Source organism: Chaetura pelagica, unplaced genomic scaffold (assembly GCF_000747805.2).
Source record: "Chaetura pelagica isolate M959 unplaced genomic scaffold, ChaPel_1.0 scaffold90, whole genome shotgun sequence".
NCBI classification, from domain to species: domain Eukaryota; kingdom Metazoa; phylum Chordata; class Aves; order Apodiformes; family Apodidae; genus Chaetura; species Chaetura pelagica.
In genome coordinates this window covers 11,568,093-11,591,199 of record NW_009953496.1, presented here as the reverse complement: position 1 = coordinate 11,591,199, position 23,107 = coordinate 11,568,093, and the positions used below count along the sequence as shown (strand labels likewise).

At 39.6% G+C, this 23,107-nt stretch overlaps 1 protein-coding gene across 4 annotated transcripts; it reads left to right on the top strand.

Moving 5' to 3' along the window:
- The first annotated feature begins 998 nt into the window (after positions 1 to 998).
- COLEC11 (collectin sub-family member 11) lies at positions 999 to 22,646 on the top strand. Of its 4 annotated transcripts, XM_009999161.1 has the most exons (6): positions 999 to 1,128; positions 6,780 to 6,851; positions 19,790 to 19,861; positions 20,561 to 20,614; positions 21,953 to 22,048; positions 22,219 to 22,646. In XM_009999161.1, exons 1-6 carry the CDS (start codon positions 999 to 1,001, stop codon positions 22,608 to 22,610), a joined length of 816 nt encoding a protein of 271 aa, XP_009997463.1. In that variant the 3' UTR covers positions 22,611 to 22,646. The 4 variants fall into 4 exon arrangements, with proteins under 4 accessions (XP_009997463.1, XP_009997464.1, XP_009997465.1 ...); XM_009999162.1 differs by lacking the exon at positions 6,780 to 6,851 and having other exon boundaries at positions 22,219 to 22,610; XM_009999163.1 differs by lacking the exon at positions 19,790 to 19,861 and having other exon boundaries at positions 22,219 to 22,610.
- Positions 22,647 to 23,107: the final 461 nt, after the last annotated feature.

The window sequence follows — 23,107 nt, the reverse complement described above, 5'->3', positions numbered from 1 at the left end:
TTTGAAGGAAATCAGGGAATGGAGAGCGATACAGTCAATCTTCTGGCTCTAGATAAAAAATGCTCGTGTCTCTATTATGGCTATAGATGATATACAGCTACTTTCTCTTGAAACCCTGATTTGACTTTCAGCTTGTTTGTGTAGTACAGAGCCTTATTGAAGGAAGTACTGGAAAAACATGCCAGAACTACATAAATTACACTTCTGGCAAAGAGTGTTTCCATTGACCCCCTAAATACCAGCTTTTGATGGTCCTTTCACACAAACTCCATTTCTGTACTGTTGTTTTCTTAGAGATCTCTTCAGAGCATAGTATCAGGCAGGCCATTTCAGTTGTAAACTTAGACAAGGGTAGTTTCAGAGATTAATCTGTTCAGGATTTATTGAAGGCTCTGATATAACTTCATTGCATGATATAGTAGAATATCTCCCTTCTACCCTCAATGAATTACATCAGTGCTATTGTATCAAACAATTGACTGGGCAAAATTTCAGTGCTTAGGTAGATGGGAAGTGAAATTTCAGGCTTTTTGGTTGGTCTCGTTGTCTGCTGAATGACCTCTGTAGAGCAGTATGTACTCTTTCTAAGTGACAACTTAATACTAACATCTTTCAGTGCAAGCACATGTACTGCATTTTCACCTTTCCAGATCTCTACCTCCAGTGAGAAATAATGAAGGCAGAATTGCCCATTATTATCATTGCCTGATTTACTTTTCCTTAACTAATGTTTTTCTGAGCTTTAGTTTACCCAGACTAACACCAAAAGAAACTGCTGAATGCACTGCTGCAGGTTTCATGTGTTCCTGTAGAACACACAACCTGCTCAGAGGACCTGCAAATGTCCTTCTCGTGCTCTGTAGGTTATGGCATACAAAAATATATTGTCTTCATAGTAGGATGCTGCATATGTTCATAAACTGTTGAAACTCTTTGGAATTCTCATAACTGTTTATTCATTCTTTTGTTTAGGAGTCAGTGACCTGTAAGTGCTCATTATGAAGAGAGATCTGGTTTTCTTGGTGACTCTAATTAGCCTTGCGTTCCTGTCACTGTTAAGGTCTGGATATCCTCAACATATTGCAGAGGAGTCCTGCTCTGTTCAAATTCTTGTTCCAGGCCTCAAAGGTAATGTAGAAGTCTACTCCATCATTCAAATACTAATCCTTTCTTTCTAACAGGCTCATTTGCACCACTATTTCTAACAGAGACAAAGAAGGTGCCTTTCAGTTGTCCTTTTATTCGTCTAGTTTGTAGCCTACCTAAAAATGAAGTTTTAAGGTTTGTAAGATGAACTTCAGTCTGTTAAAATGAACATGATTCAGAGAATGTGTGCCAAAGTTTCCCAGACTCACTCCTGGTCAGTAGTGCTTTTTGTTCTGATATGTTGCCTGGTTGCTTTGTCTGTGTTAATACTCATGAATGGTGCAAATACCCAAAGACTGTAAAATCAAGCCCTCATTTATACCAGGAGAGGTTTTAATTGTCATTTTGTGAGGTACTAGTGAGAAGTATTTTGCATTTTCTAGTTTATGTTTGTCTTCCCTTGATTTTTAAATGCTGAATTGCCTTTTAAAAGAAACAAAAAATTAGATTTTTGCATTTCTATTGTTTATGTTGGCAAAAGCAACATTTTTAAAAAATATGCTCTCAAACTATTGCTGAAAAAAGGTGGTAGGTAAATTATTCATAATTTTTTATTTTTTCAAAATGTGTATTAAAGTACCTTAGATAGGAAACCAGAGCTGCAAGGAGTTAACCTTTTTAGTCAACTGTCCTTATAGAGGCTATGGTTTTTCTACTGAAGTGTAACATCTGTGAGTGTGGGGAAATACCTGTTAACTTAGGACAAAAAAATCCCCATGAAACCACTAGTTTATAATTGATTCTAAAAAAAATAAATAAATTGCATTGTTTAAAAATTGCACAGCTAGCCTTCCAATTTTTCTGTTATGCATTGTAGTATCACAAAACTCACCCAACAGTATCATTTCCATAACACTATTTAGTGCAAACCTGGGCTTTACCCAGTTGCCTGAGGACCACAGTATGGACTGCAGGCTCTATCTGTGCTGAGGAGTTGATTGGTGAGGGCAATGCTCAGTTTTGTCCTGCAGTTGTTCATACAATTAACTTGTGTGTGCAGTCTGGTTTTCCTGTGGTGTAAACTGCCTTCTCCAGATATTGACCAGTTTGGATGTGGCTGCCTTGGAAGCAAGAGATTTGGGCTGTAGGAATGTGGGCTGGGCTTGGCCAGTTGGCTTCAGGACCAAAAAATCTCTCCTGTTCTTTGGTTACCTGAATTACACTAAAATCTGTATGTTCTTTATTTTACCTCAATAAGTGGCCTTTGAATTAATAACATTTATGCCTTCTGTAGTTGTTCTAGAACATCTGGTTAGAAAGAACAATGCTATATCCAGGTCTTCTGAGGTTTAAGTAAATCTTGAGTAAGGTTGTTTCGTTTGTTCGATATATTTGCTGTGAAATAAGCATGAGGTAATGTTGTTGATGTGATTCACAAAGAAGAACGCATTAAATATATGCTATCTAAAGTTACACAGAAGATCAGTCAAAGGGTCAGGCTCCACAGTATTGAGGACTGAAGCTTTGAAATTATTTTTCATTTCAAAAAGCTGACAGTTTTTGACAAGTTTTATAGGTTCTTTGCATTAGTTTCCTTATTTGTGTAATCGATCAAAATTTACAACTGTGATTACCATTTTTATGAAAGGGCTTTTATTATTATTATTATATGCTGCAGAGTTTTTTAAAATGTATAAACAGTGCAGGACCCTGGTTCCTTGTTAGAAGGCAATCCTGAGCCAGGAAGCAATGAAAAGGCCTGAAAACCATCATGTGTTAATGATTTCACTCTGCTTCATGAGATGTGAGCCTTGTGAAAGTAGAGATTGATGTACAAATTCTGTGAAGCACAAAATGGCCTGATACAGCCCTAGTTAATGTGAAATCCCTAAAAAGCTATCAATGCTCCAGCTGTGCTGTCAGGGGGACTGGCTCAGAGAACTGGTAATGAGATACTGCTGTCCCCTGCTGGCACAACTCCAACCCACGTCGGTGGACAAGGCTTCCTTTAAACTGAGCATAGATGTGGCTGTGCACCCAAACTTCAGCTCCTATGCAGTGGGATTTGCTCTCTGTGGCTTTTAGATCTGCCCCATCTCTTCCTTGGCTGGGCTGCTGGCGACATCTCAAGTGCTGCGGGAACAGCCCTGCATTGATTCTGGGCTGATGTCAGGGTTTGGGAAAAATAGGTACAGGGAAAAAATAGAAGAAATGAGGGAGACCATGGGATATATGAAAGGGAAAAAATAGAAAGAAAGGGTCAAGCCTGTGAAGTGGTGCAGAAAGTGGAGTCCACATGGGGTGGTGAAGGAGAAAGACACCAGGGAAAAGTAGGTAAGTGTAATGGATACATTTTAGAAGAACAGGAGGAAATAAAGGGAGAAGAGAAAAGAAGTGCACAAAGAATGAAATTGAGTGGAGAGACTAGAAACTAAAAATAAAAAAAAATAAAAATATTACACAAAGCCAATTAAGACCTCACAGAATAAAAGGGGGAATCGGAAGGGGAGGAGATGAGAATGGAGTTAGAAATGGAAAATAAAGCCAGTAAAGACACAAAGAATAGAAAAAGGCACAAATGAGTTTAAGGTCAGCAGCACAGGTCTTATGGACTTCTTTTTAGGGTTTAGGGGTTTTTTTTATATATAACCTCAACAGTATAAAGGAGTAAGATGAAATGTGGAAGGGAAAAATACCATGGCTGTGAGAATCAAGACAGCAGACCGAAAGCTAACACTGTTAAAGATGAGTAAAGTGTGTTATGTGTGAAGAAGAGATGGATGATGAAGCCTCACTACTTTGCTCACTCATGTTCTTCCTGAAGTCCTGTTTCTACTGATAGGCTTATGAGATTGAAGTTACAAACATTGTGGAGAAAAAAATAACATGGAGCAACTCTTCAATGCTTAAATTCTCCATTTGTCACCTTGTTTTGTCTCCCTTCTAGGATCTGAAGCAGGAATTGTCTTTATAGTCTCAGTGGTCTACAATACATGAAAAAGTTGATGCTATGTTAATAAAATGCAACAAATTTTTTTACACCCATACTTGATGATTCTACTCGTATGGGTTATATGAGTAACACAAAGTTATCACCAGCCTAGGAATGCTTAATAGCTTATGTAATTAGTATTTGATGTGCTGTACTCATTGCAGTAGATATGACAGCTCAAGGTAGGCAAGATGAAACATAATCAGAGACAAACCCTGTCCCTAAGAATTCACAAGAAGAGGTAAATTGGCAGCAGTGGCAAGATATGTTGTTTGATTTATGAAAGATATCTGCCAGTGGTGACAGAACAAGAAACTTGTAGTAGCATCAGGATTGTGCCTGATATCTGCAATCTTGCTGCAGCTCAGTTTGGTACCAGGGCTAAATTTATTTTGGGGGTGTGGGGCATCACAACCATCTCACCTCATCTCAGCTGTGTGGGCAAAAGCTCCATTGCACTGAAGAAGGTACTCTTTGCAGTAGGGCTGGAGTAAAGAGCCACCCAGGAAGGGATGGAGAGGAGAGTGAAAAGAAGGTAGGAATGCAAAGGGACTATGGCTGGAGGACAAGGCCGTGCTGGAGCAAGTGGGTAGGTACCGCAGTGCTGTGACCTGAACTTCTGCTCTGAAGGGACTGGGTGTGATGTGTGGCAGAGGGGCTGAACACCAGAAGGGAGTAGCAGGGGTGTCTTTCTCAGTTTTGTGTTTTTCTTCCTAATTCAGGAATCAAAAGTTGAAAGTTAGTGTTAGTTGTTGATAAAATTGTTTGAAATTCACTGGCAGAAAACTGTTTTGTTGCCCATGACACCTGCACGGGATTTGCTTCCTCAGCTTGCGCAACACTCAGTGCATGTACGTACAGCAGAAACAGGGACTTAAACGTGGCAAAGCTGAACTGGACCACTGGTCAGTCCCTCATGGGCAAAGCCTTGCTGCTCAAAACAGCTGATACTAAAAAATGCAGAGTGGTCTGTAGCTGGCCTCTAATAGGGTAATTCCTGCCGGGAAAAGTTTTTTAAACACCCACACTAAGGAATGCAGTGTCATCTTATTACAGGAATAAATGCAGGCAAGTGTAATGGCCTGAAGCAAGGGTGATCTATTTTATTGATCCCTAATGCACAGCTTTCACTCCGAAGAACGTATAAAGCAATAGGCTGTAATAGCCTGCTCTCAGCCTCCAGAGAGCAGGAAAAAGTCATTGTCAGGATTTATCTTTGGGAAGCAAAGAACTCATAACCAGCCCTGAGGGGGAAAAGGCAATCATACAAAGCCTATTGGTTACCTGATAATAAAAAAGTGACATTCCCAAATGTGCCAAATAATAGCCTGTTTCATACTAACAAGATTATTCATTGGGGATTATGTGAAGTTTGTCCTCATTAAGGTCAGAGACTGGCCTATTTTTGCATGTCTGAAGACAGGGAAAGTGGTCTGGAGCCTGCTGGCAGCCTGTAAAAGGAAAATACAACAGATGGAGGGCCAAGTTCAGCTAACAGCCAGCTATGTCTGCAATAAAGAGAGATATGGAGGCTGTGTGTTTGAAACATACAGTGTTTCACTTTGTTTTTACATGTTGTCTCTATGGTCCTTCTCTGAGCCACAGCTGTCAGCTATGCCAAAGTGCAGAGCTCAAGAGGTACATGATAAGTATTGACTTCTCTGCTATGATGCTCCCTTCAACTTCCTGGAGAGCAGCTAATGCTCACTGTCCTCTGTAGAAATACAGCTTTGAGGCATCAGGTGTGTTATGCTAGCTCTGGATTTTAGATCTTGGCATTTTCTTTCCTCTTGAAGCCAGAGGGCTTTCCTGTCCTTCATATAAATCTTTTTTGTAAAGGTGTCTATGTAAATTGTTCTTTAAAATTCTATTTGTTTAAGAGATTTTAATTTTATGTCAGTGGCAAACTGCCATAGTAGTGAAATTGTAAGGAGCAAGTAAAAAAGGTAAGCGTTCCCAATTTTTCTAATGGAAGGCAGGCAGGGGAGAGGCAAACATTTACAGAAACTGATGTGTAAATATGCTGGGTATAATAATGCACCATAAGCCATATTCATGTAAGTACAGTGCACATTGGTTCATACCACAGAGATTAAAAGGCACAGTATATAAATGAGAATGTGCATTAGGAGATGCTTCTCCACGTTTAGAAGTTATCCTCTAAAGAAGTGATGTAGTAATGCCTGTGGTATAGACCTGATCCATCCTTACTTCATAAATGCATAAACTTTTCCATTTATTTATTATTACTATTTGTTGTTTAATTTGAGTTTATAGTTAAACCATATTCACCTGAGACTTTAGCATGCCCTGAGCAGATACTCAGGAGGTGTTTGGTGAACATGGTCCCAGAAGTTTCCCAAGTTAGGGTCTAATTCTGAAGCTTCTGCTTAACTGAATTGTGCTGTTGAGCTTTTGAGGGGTTGACAACCTAAGTAACCTCTACAAAACTAGACTCATTGTATGAGACTTCAGTGATACATTGACTTTGGTTTTGTCAGTGTCCATGCCAGTTGCAGGAAATTGTTCTCCATGCATCAAGTAAAGCTGTTAGGTCAGACTGTATTTAGTTTTATGTTGCCCTTCTTGTCATAGCAGGGTTTTATTTTCAGTGGGGAGAATGGCACTCTCGTCACACCCATGAATAGAAAACAGTCCTGGTTTTAAATAATATTCTTTTTGTTTCCTTTTGTATCAACAGGGGAGGCTGGACAAAAGGGTGAGAAAGGAGCTCCAGGTCGTCCAGGCAGAGTTGGGCCTCCAGGAGAAAAAGGTAACTTTGTTAAAAAACATGTGTTTTTGAAAGTCATTCCTGACCAAGTGTTGCCTTTTCTTGGGAGGTAATGATGGTGGCAATCTTCTCTCCCTTTGCTGTGTGACCAAGCGATCCTTGGGCATTATCATGTACCATGGTTGTGGTTTAACCCCAGTAGGTAGGTAGCTCAGCTCTACACAGCTGCTTGCTCACCCTGCCCCGGTGTGATGGGGTAGAGAATTGGAAATGTAAAAGTGAGAAAACTCATGGGCTGAAACAGAAGCATTTTAATAGGTAAAGCAAAAGCTGTGCACTGAAGCAAAGCCAAATAATACATTCACTGCTTCTCATCAGCAGGCAGGTGTTCAGCCATCTCCAGGAGAGCAGGGCTCCATCATGCCTAATGGTGATCTGGGAAGAGAAATACTATCCCTCCAAACCTCCCTCACCTTCCTTCTTCCCCAGGCTTTATATGCAGAGCATGATGTCATATGTTGTGGGAGAACCCTTTGGTCATTCGGCTCAGCTGTCCCAGCTGTTTCCTTTCCCAGTTTTTTGGGTACCCCCAGCCTGCATACTGGTGGGATGGCATGAGAATCAGAAAAGGCCTTTACTCTGTGTAAGCTCTGCTCAGCAATGATGAAAATACCCCAGTGCTATTGACAGTGCTTTGGTCACAAATCTAAAACACAAAGCCATACCAGCTACTATGAAGAAAATTAACTCTCTCTTAGCCAAAAGCAGTACAAACATATGCACTCATTTGTAGACTAGCTATTGCTTTCTGGCAAATAAGAATAATTTTTGGGGAAAAAAAAAAAAGCTTGATTTTTTTTTTTTGAAGGGTGTCTGTGATGAAAGACATCATAATGCCATCTTTATATTTTGCCTCCTGCAAATGCAAATTTTATATTAGTTCAGAGAGAAAAAATGAGGCTCAATTTTCTTGTTTCCTGTTATTTATAGTTGTGAATGCTCACAAAACCTTAATTAAAACTTGAGGGGATGGCAGTGTAAACAGTAATAAGCAGAGATGTCTGTGAACAACTCCACATTTCTTGCATCACCATTAGTAATATGTATGGAAGGATGGTAGTAACACTGTTTTCATTGTAATTCAAAATACTTGGAGCTCTTGAGAGGAATGGTGCTCAACAGAACTTAGTTATACAGCTGGAATAACTGTGGTATTTCTTTCTTGCAAGAAATTGTCTTCTCACATTTGTTTTTCTCCTGAAAGAAGGAGGATATTTGACCTTCATAGGTTTTCTGGGAGATGCATATCCTGAAAAATTTGCATTAGGAGTAGTCAAAACCTGTTACTTCAGTATTGAAATTAAACATTTGACATTCCTGTCATCAGAATGATGGAGTTATTTTTTACTAAACTGAATTTACAGGCTTCCTTTCAAAGAAATCACAGTGATCATTTACATTTCCTTATGATGGTGCGTGATCCGTTATGTAGTTCTTTTAGGCAAGTATGTACCCTTCAAGTGCAGCCCTTATAAAACAAATAAACAGAAACTTGCAAGGTAATGCAGCATGAAGAAAAGTTGAAGTACCACAGAATAATTTAGGTTAAAAGAGCTCATCTGGTTTGATCTTCTGCTTAAAATGGGGCAGATTGCAAATATAAAATAGGTTGCTCAGGTTCTTGTCCAGCAGACTTTCGAAAAGCTCCAAGTATGGAGGTTCCATATCCTTTTTCATAGGTCTGTTCTTCAGTGCCATTGTGAAAGACCTGTTCCTGAGCACCAACTGAATTTTTTCTTATATTTTGTGATCATTGCCTCTTGTTCTTTTGCTGTGTGTCTCTGAGGACAGAGGTTGTATCTTCTCTACAAACCACTTGTCACTAGTGGAAGACTGCAATTAGGTTCCACCCTTAACTTTTTCTACTCCAGTGAGATAAATCCATATTCCTCAGATGGACTCCAGTTGGCTCCTCTTGTATGAGGACTGAAAAATCTCGGGGTCCTTTTATGTGAAGGAGTTTTCTAGCCAGCTGTTGGCAGGCCTTCATCAGTTCATTGCAGGTGAGGAACTTCATGGCTGGCTGAACTCATTATATTCCTGTCAGCATATTCCTGTAACTTGTTGAGCTCTTCCTTGCCGGCAACACTGCCATCCAGTGCACCAGCTACTCCTGCCAGCATGTGGTTTCTTGCAGACTCACAGAGGATCCTTCCACTTCTTCCTCTCTGCTACTGTTGAAAGAGTTGTCCCTGAGGAATAGCACTCATTTTCGGCTGCTGATTAGACTTTGGTGGCATTGCAACAGCATCAGCTAGCCCTCTCAGCACCCTTGAATGCCTTCTGGCCAGTGCCATTGACCTGTGTACACCCAGGTGAAGTAGACTGTAATTCGATTTTTCTCTAGCATGAGTAGCGAGTCTTCCCCAAGCCTTTCTTCTGTCCTTTGTCACTAAGTTGCCTTCCTCCTAAGCAGAGTGCCCATGTTGGTCTCTTTTTTTACTCCTGCCTTACCTGTCTTTCATGTTATCCTTCATACACCAGATGAGCTTTGTCCTTCCTGACTTCATCCCTGCATACTCAGGGTATACTTCCATATTACTTTCTGGTAGCCTGTCCTCTTATCCATCTACTTCATGCTTTCTTTCTGCATTTGGTCTCAGTCAACAGTTTCCTGTTCAGCAAAGCTACCACCTGCCATATCTGTTCATTTTCTGCCCGTTGCAATGGATAGTTCTTATACTTTATACTTTAAGGATTATATACTTAAGGATTTATTCCTTAAGACTGAGAGCTCTTATCCTGCTGCTTATCTTCCTCACTTCCTTCAGAACCTTGAGTGCTCCAATCTCATGAAGGCAGTCATGGTCACTGCCAAGGCTGCTGTTGACTATCATATCTATAACCTGTGAGTAACAGGTCTAGAATAAGTGTTTCTAGCTGGAGACCCAGTATTTACATTGGATAATTGTCCTTGATGCACTTTTTGGACTGATTGTTCCTCGTGGTGCTGATCTTTCAGAAGAGGCTAAGTTGCTAGTCTGCAATTACAGAGCTTCTTACATTTGTTAAAAGAACTCTTCACATCCAGTCCCACTTCTTGACAAGACAGTCTGTAATGAATGCCACCATGATGTTCCCTTGCTGGCCTCCCTTTAAATCTGATTTACATGCTTTCAAAAGACCAGTTACCTGTTATGCAGTAAATCGCCATATATAAAGGTGCCAGCTGTGCAGAGCATAACCCTTTCCTCATCTTCCCTGCCTGTCCTTCCTAAATTTAGAGCAATGTCCATTGACTGCAGTACTTTAGTCTTCTAATCTTTTAGTCTCTGCTTAACCTCCACAGTGGGTGGAGTCGGACAGTAGTGCCTAAACTACTGTTAAGCTCATACATAAATAATTTTCTAGACTCTCAAGCTGAATGACAGAAACTCAATTAAAGACTCTCTCAATTGAGATTCTTTTAGCAGTTCAAGGATTTCCTTGTTTGTTATCCAGAAGCTGGAACTTTGAGGCAAAAGTAAAATATAATGATATTCTTGGGAAAAGCCATGTGAGCCACTAACACAGAAATATCCAACATGCTGATATCTTTTTTCCTATTTGGTTGTACATCTTATTTATAGATTTTTAAGAACTAAGCATCATTTAAAGGCTGATAATTGGTTCGCTGTGCTGTTCTCAGAAATAACCAGTTCATCCCCTTTTTCTTGGACTAATTATCTAGTATCCATTCCTGACCTTCTCTTGGCTTTCCTTTTTTGCTCTGGTTTTTATCTCTTGATGGGCATACATTAATGTCCTCAGGTGGTGTAAAGCTTAGATCTGTGATCCAGGTATGTAACATGCAGCTCATGGATAATGAAAAATTGATAAAATTGTTGAGTCACTTTGCATTTACCTGTTTCTAAGAGCATACACTGATGACCACAGCAGTTCTTTTTCTGCGCAGTAGCCTGTTAAATTGCAGTCATTATGCCAACATGTGTTGGACCCTCTGCATTTCTATTTAAACCTGATAACTGTTTTCTTGTTGGGCTTATATTTGAATCTGTCTGTTTGTGGAAACTGCTAGATTTCAGTGTATTTTTCTACTTTTTGAGTAAGTGATGGTTTATATGAGAGATGGCAATTATTCTGCAACATTTGTAGAATTTTCTACCTTTTATGTTAATTTGCATAATCAGAATTACAGTAACTTTTTTTTTCCTCATTTCCTTGTTTAATTTCTCAGGCAAGTTCATCCTAAGAAAATGTTCTTAGTTTCTTTGAACTCCTTAGGTATATAATAATCTATAAGTGCATAGTATACAAGATAAATGTTTTTCATGTGGTGTATTTGACCTGAAATGAGAATCTCAAGATTCCAAAGCACTGCAGGTGTTTTATTGTATCCTTTCCTCAAGATATTTTCAGATTTTTGTAGTTGAGAAACTTATGAATATTAAAACTTTCAGGTGCTTACCAGAAATAAATCTGCTTCTGAGTGTCCTGATGTTTCAGGGTGACATCAGACATCCTGATGTCTTTGGGCACTGATTAAGGTTAAATTCCACTTACTTTCCTCATTGCTTTTAATTAATTGTATAGGTCAATTATGATGCATAGCATGTCAGCAGAATATAAAGCTATGTTGGCCTTATGCAAGGCACAGAGTGCTAGATCAAGTAAAATGGCTGATTCAGACAAAATTAGAGTGCACTGTAGTGCACGTTTGGTGTCAAGTTAATAGATTTAACCTTCCCCACTTGCCCTGGTTGCTGTACTCCCATGTTGGGAGTGAACTCAAGTATTTGACTGAGTCGTGATTCTACCTGGGAAGCCGAAATTTCAGTGTATACACATTCTAGAGATATTTCAATACCAATACAATACCATGAACATTCCCAGAGTAGGATATGTTTGTTTTGTAGCAATCGAAATAAGGAGAAGATGGTAAACTTACTATTGGAATGCATAATCAAAGGCATAGCATGTTATAAATATGTTTTTCAATATATTTCATGTTGCAAAGAGGATTCTGAGCAACCAGATGTAGATGATGATGTCCCTGCTCAATGCAGGAGGGCTGGACTAGATGACCTTTAAAGGTCTCTTCCAACCCAAAATATTACATGATTCTATGCATTTTCCTAGAGCCATAACCAGTTGAAAATATATTATTTTGGCCTTTTAATATCTGATGTCTTGATGGATCTTACTTTATTTATGCTGATATGTGAAGCAGAGTTGTCACATGCTATTATTGGGTGTGGAACTCAACTGTCTCTTTTTGCCTTTGCAGTGTTAGCACAGTCCCTGGTGTGGTTTTGGCTTGTGCCAGCAAACACTTTCCCAGACAGTTTTTGGGCACATTTGGGGAGCTAACAAGATTAACAGCTTGAAAGTGATTATCCTGGTTTGAAGAATAAGACAATTCAATATCGTGGAGTGTACGATTCCCAGCCACCTGGTTCCCATTGCCAGGAAACAGTCCCAGGCATTTAGTTTACTAGTACGGGCATAGCCTCTTAAGTATGAGAGAAGACTCATTAATTTAACTGGATTGGAGCCAGAGTGCTCAGTCATTTGTATAATCAAATTCTAAAGAGAGGTAATATCATCTTAATTTATATTTTAGTATTACTGATTGCTCATTAATATGTAATCAATCAATCCTTTAAATTTCTGAGTCAACTTTTACATGAATTTATTGCTCACTAAGGAGTGCTGCAGGCAGGATTCCATGTAAGAGTCCTGACATTGACAGTTGTGAATTCACAAAGTGGGTATCTGGTTCAAAACTGCCTTTCTGTTCCACCTGAACTCAACAGGGGTTTGAGAAAAATCCATGCTAAACTGAGTGGACCAAAGGATGGCAGATGGGCTTCAGTGTAAATAAATGTATTGCCTAGGGACATTAGGGATACATAATTTAATTCATACTGACCTGATGCCAAAAAACAGAACTATCAGTTAAAACTTGAGAACTACTCTGAAATCATAAGCAGCAGCCCCAAACCCAACAAATTACTGCCCACCATCAAAAAAAGATACCAAGAACAAAACAGGAAGTTCATTTTTGCAGCTGATTTGCTTTAAAAAAGATTGACATGCACCTGACATGAGTGTGGTTCTGGCCTTTGTCTCTTGAAAATGACATGGGAGGTCAGAAAAGTGAAGAAGCTGGAGGAGTTGCCATATCAAGGGAAGCTGGAAAGTTTAACTCTCGCATTTGTATGGAGGAGTCTGAGGAGCTTATGATCCAGGTTATAGAATCACAAAACAAGTGAGTGAGGTGACCTGCTGTCCACTAGATGCCATCATGCCTGAACTAGGAGGCAGTCCCTGAAACTGCTGGGGGGCGGGGGACTAATTCAGCAGCTCCTTCTGCAATGGCCTGCAAATAGTTGCTGAGGCTGTGACCGCCCTGTAGGGCAGCTCTTGCTACTACTGGGAATGAGGGTGTTGGGCTAGAGAAGTCGCTAGTCTGAACAATCTTGGTGTTATGAGTTTAATGTAATTCTGGCAAGATATGTGCTTCATAAGGCAGCTGTTTGTGTGTACCTGAATATACACTGCTCCATTCAGGAATGGACCATAATATTTCCATTTCTTTGTCTTGAATGTAAGTTAAAATCCTATAAACTTTTCAGCTGCCTTCCTAGATTGGATTTTTTCTTACTCTCTTTAGCTTCCTTTCCAAATTTTCTAGCATTTCTGATTTCTAGTTGGCATGAATTGATAGTAATTTACCCTTTTTCTTTCTTTCTTTCTTTGCCCCTTATTTGTTTGACAAGGCTTTTATAGTTTCTCTTTATCATTAAGATACCTATCTGACATGAGTGGGATGGGTCACTGCTGAGAGGGGTTTATTTCTCCATTGCTACCAAGGGAGCTTACATAAATGGCTTACACTAAAAACCTAACTTTCAGGTGACTAATGCTGGGTGAAATTAATTTGCCTCAGCTACATAAAGTACCACCAGGGATTATCTACTGTTTGTTCATATAAGATATAACCATGTTGTAACCACTGTTCCCTAGCTTATCACCAACTTGCAGTGGTAAGGATAATCATAGAATCATAGAATCTTAGGGGCTGGAAGGGACCTTGAAAGATCATCTAGTCCAACCCCCCCTGCCAGAGCAGGGTCACCTACAGCACATCACACAGGAACGCATCCAGGTGGGTTTTGAATGTCTCCAGTGAAGGAGACTCCACAACCTCCCTGGGCAGCCTGTTCCAGTGCTCTGTCACTCTTACAGTAAAAAATTTTTTTTGGATATTCACCTTGAACCTCCTATGCTCCAGTTTACACCCATTACCCCTTGTCCTATCACTGGTCATCACTGAGAAAAGCCTAACTCTGTCCCCCTGACACTCACCCCTTACATATTTGTAAACATTAATGAGGTCATCCCTCAGTCTCCTTTTCTCCAAGCTAAAGAGACCCAGCTCCCTCAGCCTTTCCTCATAAGGGAGATGTTCCACTACCTTCATCATCTTTGTAGCTCTGCGCTGGACTCTTTCGAGCAGTTCCCTGTCCTTTTTGAACTGAGGGGCCCAGAAGTGGACACAATACTCCAGATGTGGCCTCACCAATGCAGAATAGAGGGGGAGGAGAACATCTCTTGACCTACTAACCACACCCTTTCTAATGCATCCCAGGATGCCATTGGCCTTCTTGGCCACAAGGGCACATTGCTGGCTCATGGTCATCCTCCTGTCTACCAGGACCCCCAGGTCTCTTTCACCTACACTACTCTCCAGCAGTTCAGCCCCCAACCTGTACTGGGACATGGTGTTGTTCTTCCCCAAATGCAAAACTCTGCACAATACAGACTATTTAGCATAATGTACCATGGTCAATTGGTGTGTTCAGAATTGGTGTGTTCAGAATTTTTGTATTTCCAGTTGCCAATAGTTTTAGGAAGTTGTGTCCTGAATGTAGATTACTACCATAACTGTTCTTATTCAAATCAGGCTAAATATTTGCACTGGGAATACTAACTGTTGCAAGACTAAGGAGGTACACCAGGAGGAAGACATTGAAAGCTTGATCTGTATCTCACATTATTTTTCTAAGTATCCTCTGCAGAATGCTGTCAAAAATGGTACTAGAGTGAAGTGGCCTTGGTTCTGCTTTGGTTCACTTCAACTTTTCATTGTTAAGTAGGTCTCCAAGATGTCCGCTGTGTCAAACCATGAAGAATTTCTATCTCATATGTCTTCAAATCCTGAAGTTTGGGAAGTAAACCACTGCTCTCTTCCCTTTGGCACTATTTAATTCACTTTGTCTGTGACATGGTGAATTTGTTTGTCTACTAGATTTGTCATCTTCTCACTTTTTTTTTAAGGTAGTTTTATACCTTCTTGTCTGTTCCAATTAATCCTGTCTGAAGAGACTGGCCATAAAGATGAAACCCCCTATTTAATAGTGTTGTACAGATCCAAAGACCTCATTTTTTCACTGGTTGTGCAGCCCACAATTCATCTCTGGTATTCTATTTCTTCTCTTGTTTGTGGGCCTGAAGAGGCCACAAAGAAGATAATTCACAGTTTCATTCTCTTCAGTATCTACCAAAATATTTTAAGTCTTCTATAATTGGTTCAAGTGTATATCATCTTTATCTGAGAGATGACTAATGATTTGCTTCATATTTCAATTCAAACTTTCTGTTAGATTTCTTACTTTTGGTCTATGGAGACTTAATGTCTTTCATTGTCCTCATTTCTTTCCAGTTCTCACTTCCTGATTTCATTAAGACTCTTTAGACTGCATTTTTGGCAATCATAATGCCACTAAAAAGGACTTTACAAAATGTTTTAAAACTTTTGAAACCCTCAAGGCAGATGAGTCTCTCTTAAAACCTTGTAATTTATTCTGCAGAAGAAGCAGAATAAGAAAGCCCCTGGAGTAGAAGCAGGGGTTAGTCACTGTAAGAAAACCAAATTCAAACAATTATTTTAATGGGCACAGGAGATCTTACATATGTTTTCATTGTTTGAGATAACACACTTCTACTTCTGAACAGATCATATAGCTTTTGCTGGCTATTACTAAGAAGTAGTTCCCTTTCTGGGCTGTATTTATGAAAAAAAAGTGAAGCAATTTTATATACTATTTATGCATTAGACCTATATGTTTATTTAAGTTTCAGATGTAGCAGCCTGAACAGAGAAAGCATTCAAACACCTGGCAATCTCTTCTGGTAATCTCAATTCATAAATAACCAAAACTAAAAAGGTCCATTTCAGAGCAACTTGATCAATTAATTGAAAGCTGATACTTCAGACTTTTTCAAGGAAATACCCTCTCAATATCCTGCCTGTAATGGATAAATATCCAGTGGTAGCATCAGTACCTTTATAACCTGCACAGCCCAATGGATTGCATTGAAGAGTGACTTCAGGGCCCTGGGACGGCTAGTTAGGGGGTCTGGAGTGCAAGTAGTGTTTGCCTCCATCCCTCCTGCAAGAATGGGTGGGGAGGTAAATGGGAAGAATTTACAGGCCACATCTGGAGTATTGTGTCCAGTTTTGGGCCCCACAGTTCAAGAAGGACAGGGAACTGCTTGAGAGAGTCCAGCGCAGAGCTACAAAGACAATTAAGGGAGCGAAACATCTCCCTTATGAGGAAAGGCTGAGGGAGCTGGGTCTCTTTAGCTTGGAGAAAAGAAGACTGAGGGATGACCTCATCAATGTTTACAAATATGTAAGGGGTGAGTGTCAGGGGGACGGAGTTAGGCTTTTCTCAGTGATGACCAGTGATAGGACAAGGGGTAATGGGTGCAAATTGGAGCATAGGAGGTTCAAGGTGAATATCCAAGAACATTTTTTTACTGTAAGAGTGACAGAGCCCTGGAACAGGCTGCCCAGGGAGGTTGTGGAGTCTCCTTCACTGGAGACATTCAAAACCCACCTGGACACGTTCCTGTGGGATGTGCTGAGCCTGCTCTGGCAGGGGGAGTTGGACTAGATGATCTTTCGAGGTCCCTTCCAACCCCTAGGATTTTATGATTCTATGATCTTTAAGGCAAACCATGGATCTGTTCTGAAAGTGAAGCTATATTCCAGAAAGTGGATCTTCAGCTGGCTGAGTGGATTACTTCCATTCTTCCAGTAGGACATACAGCATAAGAGAAAAATATTTTTTATTTCAGGCAAAATTTCTTAATTGCATCCATGTCTGGTAGTGACTGAATTTGATCCTTGTTGATAACAAAGGAAAATAATTGATTATTGGCATTTTGGCAATAATTAGACCAACAAGACATATACATTTAGCTTCTACCAGTTCAGAGGAAATTATTTCTTCCTGACTCATGCCATCAAGTGACAGTTGAGACATCATGGAGTAATACAGAGGGCATCTCATAGCCCAGTGGTGATCAGTTTATATTCTGGAACTTATTACTCATTACACTTTTAAGTTAAAGGTAAGGATTAAATGAGTCATGAAATTATCCATATTTTAAAAATATGTAGAGGAAATGGGTGACTGTCCAGTTGCAGCAATAACAGACAGTAACAGATTTTCAGTTGTCGTAGTTACACAACTGAGGCTGAGTTATGACAATTTGCACAAGTTATAGGTACAGAAGCACCTATCATAGATTTTTCTCTCAATTAGTCTCATAGATGCTTTGCTCCTGTGTAATCAAATAGTGCATGTTACTTGGAGCAAAGAAACAATCTTTTCAACAATCATAGAAAAAATGGCATCAGTAATTCTTAAAGCAGTCTTGGTCTTGGGTTTCTGCAAGATGGGAGCCTCAGTAGGCATTTGACTTCTCATCTCTGTAGTCCCTCCATAACCTGTCTTGATTAATATTGTGTGGTACAGTGGCAAATGTATCTCATATGACATACTTCTACAACTGTGCTGCTTTCAGAGCACCTTTCTCCTTGAAATCATGATACAGAGGCCTTGATACAAAGGACAACAAAGCTGGTGAAGGGCCTAGAGAATAAATGAAGAACTCTTGAAGGAGCTGGGAATGTTTAGTTTAAGAAAGAAGAAGCTGAGGGGAGACCTCATCAGTCTCTACAACTACCTTGAAAGGTCACTGTAGAGAAGTTGGTACTGGTCTCTTTTCACAGGAAGTTAGCGACAGAACAAGAGGGAACAGCTTCAAGCTGCAACAGGGGAGGTTTAGACTGGACATCAGGAAAAAAAAAATTCACAGAAAGAGTGGTTAGACACTGGAATAGGCTGCCCAGGGAGTTGGTTGAGTCACCATCCCTAGATGTGTTTAAGGGTCTTTTGGATGTTGTGTTGGTGGATATGGTTTAGGGGAGAACTTTGTAGAGTAGGGATGATGGTTGGACTTGGTGATCCCAAGGGTCTTTTCCAACCTGAATGGTTCTATGATTCTATAAAGATCATGATACAAAGAGGCCTGAGCATTGCTTTGCTCAGGTGTTGCACCTGGGAATGGGTATCACCGATGTACATTGAGATGCAGTATTATTTCCTGAGGCTCCTCAGGCCATAAGGAGCCACAGCATCAGGCAGTCTCTGCCACAGTCACTACATAGTCATTGTAACAAAAGATAGCTCTCATTTCATAGCTCTCAAAAATTCTACCTGAAATAAATCAGGGAGTCATCTCTAAACCAACACCCAAACTCCGATATCATTTAGAAATAAAATTCTGATGAGCTTAGACTGCATAGAGTTTATTGACTATATTTGGCTTGGTTTAAGCCAAAACCTTCAGTCAGGCGTAAGCCTGCTATATTTACTCTATGAGTTGACTGGTCCTTATTAATTTCAGCTGCTGATTCCCTAAGCTGGTAGATGAGCTCTGTAGACATGAGGTTGAATAAGGTTTTGCTGTTACAGGTTAAAGTTCTTCTCTCAGCTTCACACTGTTAAGATAATTATTTTTCATAATGTTTGAGAAACACAATCCAGAAAAACTGTATAAAGTAACAGGCATTTTAAAATCTGTTTTATAATTCGAGCTCTGGAGGAGCTCACATCAGTGACATCAGTACTTGGACTGTGGCACACGTTAGTAACAGTGCTTCAGCTTGGTTTGTAAGACAGTGATGACAAAGAAACTGCCTATTCCAGTGCAAATTCTGTTTTGCCTGAAGCCATTCTAATATTCACTTTACATGTCACAGGAAAGTACAACTAAGAGAAAAGAGGTCAAAATCAGATGAATTGAATCAAACATTATATTTCTGCTTATGCCTTATGGACACAGGTCATGGTGGCTGGTTAATGCAGAATTGTTGATAATTTAATTTAACCTTATGAGGTAGACAGTTGCCTTTTATTGTAAAAAGACAGCTGAGGGAAAAAAAAAAATAGCATCTTGTTTCCTACAGCTGCATTGTGAAGTATTCTGCAGAACTGTTTTTGAAATTAGTAACATTCAGCATCGCTGGTTTGAGTTAGACGTGAGTCTGATCATGTGCAAGTGATCAAGTCAGTGCATGAGTCTAATTTTAATTTTTCATTAATGTAACCTTTAAGAGCAAAGAATGAGGATGTGACTAGTTCCACAGTGTTTATATTGTATAAATAAGCCATTAAGCCCCAGTTCAGCTCTCAGTTACAGTGGGGCTACTCTTTTAGATGAAACTGTCAGTTATACTTGGATCCTTTAGGTCTTTTCAACTCTATGATAATTTTTAATCCACTGATCTGTGTTTACATGCTCACATGCTTACATGCTTCCTTCCTCACTTTCAACATAATTCTGTCATGAACATCTGAATAATGTTTGCAAAAGCTTTTCCCACGGTTCTTAGGCAAGATCAGTTTTCATTTACACCTGCATGCCTTGTTTATGTCTATTACTTTGCAAAGATGAAATCACTATCTGTGTTGTTATATATAGAACTCTGGAGTTCAGTGAATATTTGTGGCATAGCCTGTTTCCACTCATTGTGAAAACTGATTATTGCAAGCATGCTAGAATCTGAATGAATCAGACTTCATTGCTCCCTGTGGTTTTCATCTTTCTGTTATGTATAGGAGAAATGGGGGACAAAGGACAGAAAGGCAGCATGGGACGGCATGGAAAAATTGGTCCTATTGGTTCAAAAGGTATGCTTAGTTCAGTTGTTTTTTCATTTGTTTCAGTTGAAAAATCTGTGATTTATGTTTGAGAAAATGTCAGGGGCTTGAAAAATGATTTAGCAAGTCTCAGGGTTTCTCACACTGTAGTCAGCCAGATGACTGAGGTGTCTCAACCAGTTACCTTGCACTCTGACTGCAGTATATTTAGCCTTAGAGTGGGAAGAGAATCCTCGTTTAAAGCTAAATAAAGAACCTTGTGCACCATCACACAAGTGTGGACAGTTAAGAGAAGCAAATGGCAAGATGCCTTTTATTTTGACAGACTTTAAAGAGCCGGAAGACTTGAATTCTAATCTTGCCTACTCCATAGGCTTCCCATGTGACTTTAAGTCATTTGGATCAATGCTTACTTAAACATCTTGTTTATTAATCTAGATTTAGACACTAGCATAGCATATCCAGTCCTTTTCCCTCTACAGCACCTGAACTTAATGGTTTATTGAAGTTTATGAATATGAAAAAATGGATATTGGTTATATATTCTTTATGTTCAGATTTCATAGCTTTGGCTGGCCTTTGTGGATTGACTAGGAAAGAAAAATATTTTTGCTTGGGTGTATTTCTGCTTTTCACATTTGAATGTTACTAGAGAAGAAATGAGCAAGTGCTAAGTTAATTGTTGATCAAAAAGCTGCCTTGCATTTATATTATTTTTCATGTCTTTAGGTGAAAAAGGAGATAATGGTGACATAGGACCACCAGGTCCTAATGGTGACCCAGGTAATCCATGACACACCTTGTGTATGTGAAGGGTTTCCCAAGATGCATGCATCATCACCAAAAATATATGCCTGTTTAAATACTGAGGGAAATAATGAACAAGTAAATAGTTGTATAGGCACTGTAATATTTTCAAATTGCTTAATTATTAAAGCTGCAGTAGTTGTTGGACTTGTGGTGTGTTTGTCGAAACCAAGTCTCAGAGCTGCTCAGAGCTATGATCACTCCAGAAGACTTACATGAACTGACATGGAACTGTCCATACCATTCATCGCTAGTGCAAAGGGTCATCTCTTGAATATACCACTCTGGCTTCCAGACAACACAAAGGTGCAGGTTGGAAGCTCCTGTCACTCCAAGGATTATTGTTATAGGAGCAGGAGACCACCGAGAGTACTGATCTTTCAGACAAAAAGGGGAAAGCCTGGCATAAGAAGTGTAAGCCTTCCAAAAATAGCAGAATCAGATTTTACTCAATTTGGCTCTTCTTGTCAGGGTGCTCTAGGGGGTGAACATCAATTAGTTTTCTCCTGAGAACATAATTTGTCACTCCAATTCTTGAGCCAGAGTACCATGTACCTAGTCATCAAGCACAAATTTGCACTGTAAGTACCTTGTGCTTAGGCTGACTTAGACACCTAAAATGAGTAATTGGGTAGTCAAATGCAGATTTGAATAATTGCACACAGAACTGCAAACTGTAATTGGGCCTCATTTTGAGATTTTTAACTCATTGATGTAACAATTAGTCTTTTAGTTTTCTCCGATTATCTTTGTCAAACCAGTATCAATTTGATTTGGCTTTCTCTTTATTGAAAGAAATACTGTAAATTCTGTACTTTCAGAAGTACAGGACTACATTTTGCAGGCAATTATGTGCACTCCATGCTTGCAACATTTGCCTTTTAGATCTGCTGTGTTATGTTCCTCATGAGGTACAGGCAAACGGTGCAGCGTGCAGATTTTGCTGTGTGAAAGTGCTCTTTGGAGAGGACTGAAGAGGAGAATTTTACTGTAAATGTTTTTAGTTTAAAAAAAATAATAATAAAAGAAGAATCTGGATTGTTTGTTTTTTGTTTTGGGTTTGTTTTGTTTTTTTTTCAGGGAATATCTGTCTGTGTTTAGGTTAACAATAATGCAGGGCTGAAGCTTCATGGGAAGTGAACTGATCTGTTCAGGATAGGGCCAGACACCCATGAGAACCGTGTGATGGCACAGGGTAGTGAAGGCTGTAGGTTCTGTTATTTGCAAGACAGTTCTTTTCAGGGCAGCCAGGCTGGACCTTTTCATAATTATTGAAATTAGATAACTTTTTTTAGTATGTCTGTCATTTTGCAGGTATCCCCTGTGAGTGCAGCCAGCTGAGGAAGGCTATTGGTGAAATGGATATCCAAGTGGCCCAGCTAACAACGGAACTAAAATTCATTAAAAATGGTATGTTAATATTATATAAACATTTTCCTTTTTGCTGCATTTTGCTGGTGTCATTGCTCGCAGAGAGCATCACCATCCTGCATCAGATTTGTAAAGCTATTTTGGGGTGTGCAGTAAGTTGGTTTATAGAAATGCGAGTGCTCACTTTTCAGCACTGCCCTCCCCCGCAGCTGTTGCTGGTGTGCGCGAGACAGATAATAAGATCTACCTGCTGGTGAAGGAAGAGAAAAGATACAAGGAAGCCCAGCTCTATTGTCATGGAAGAGGAGGGACACTGAGCATGCCTAAAGATGAGACTGCCAACAATCTGATCGCTTCGTACATCAACCAAGCTGGGCTCACCAGAGTTTTCATTGGGATTAACGACCTAGAGAAAGAGGGAAACTTTGTCTATTCTGACCGATCGCCCATGCAGACCTTCAACAAATGGCGCAGTGGGGAGCCCAACAATGCTTATGACGAGGAGGACTGTGTGGAGATGGTGGCATCTGGAGGGTGGAATGATGTTGCGTGTCATATTACCATGTATTTTGTGTGTGAATTTGACAAAGAAAATGTCTAGGCTTCTCTGCTCACTCTTTATTTTAAGGGAAGTTTTAAGCTGGTTGTACAAGTTACCCCATGTTTATAGAGGACAAGTGATATTTTGCAAGTGTGTTGCATCAGTGTTGTACAGCTGTAAATACAATTTAGGTATTTCAAATATCAGTATTTACCCTTCAGAAGGGAAGAGCAGTGATAAGACAGCGCTTTTTTTTTTTTTTTTTTATAGGAAAATGTATTTAGATTAAAAAATGGTTTGGGGCTAGGTTCTGCCCTTGCAAGAGTTAATAAATGCGATGGCATGACTGTAAGGGAAGGCAGAATTTAGCCTCTAGTTGTTAGAAGGATTATTTCTGAAGAAGTAGATTCCTGATATTCTTTTATCTTAGCAAAATTTGTAGTTATAAATGTTAATTGCTTGTAATGCTACAGGGATATTTCAGCAATAAGGCAAATATTTTGTATACTCCAGTTAATAAGTACAAATACGACTTAAGTGTTTTGGATGAGAAGGTG

Bases quoted from the DNA above. Each gene is read 5' to 3' on its own strand.
- COLEC11 (XM_009999161.1), top strand. From the start codon at position 999: ATGAAGAGAGATCTGGTTTTCTTGGTGACTCTAATTAGCCTTGCGTTC. The intron at 1,129-6,779 runs GTAATGTAGAAG...TTGTATCAACAG, and splicing joins TCTTGTTCCAGGCCTCAAAG to GGGAGGCTGGACAAAAGGGT. The intron at 6,852-19,789 runs GTAACTTTGTTA...TGTTATGTATAG, and splicing joins TGGGCCTCCAGGAGAAAAAG to GAGAAATGGGGGACAAAGGA.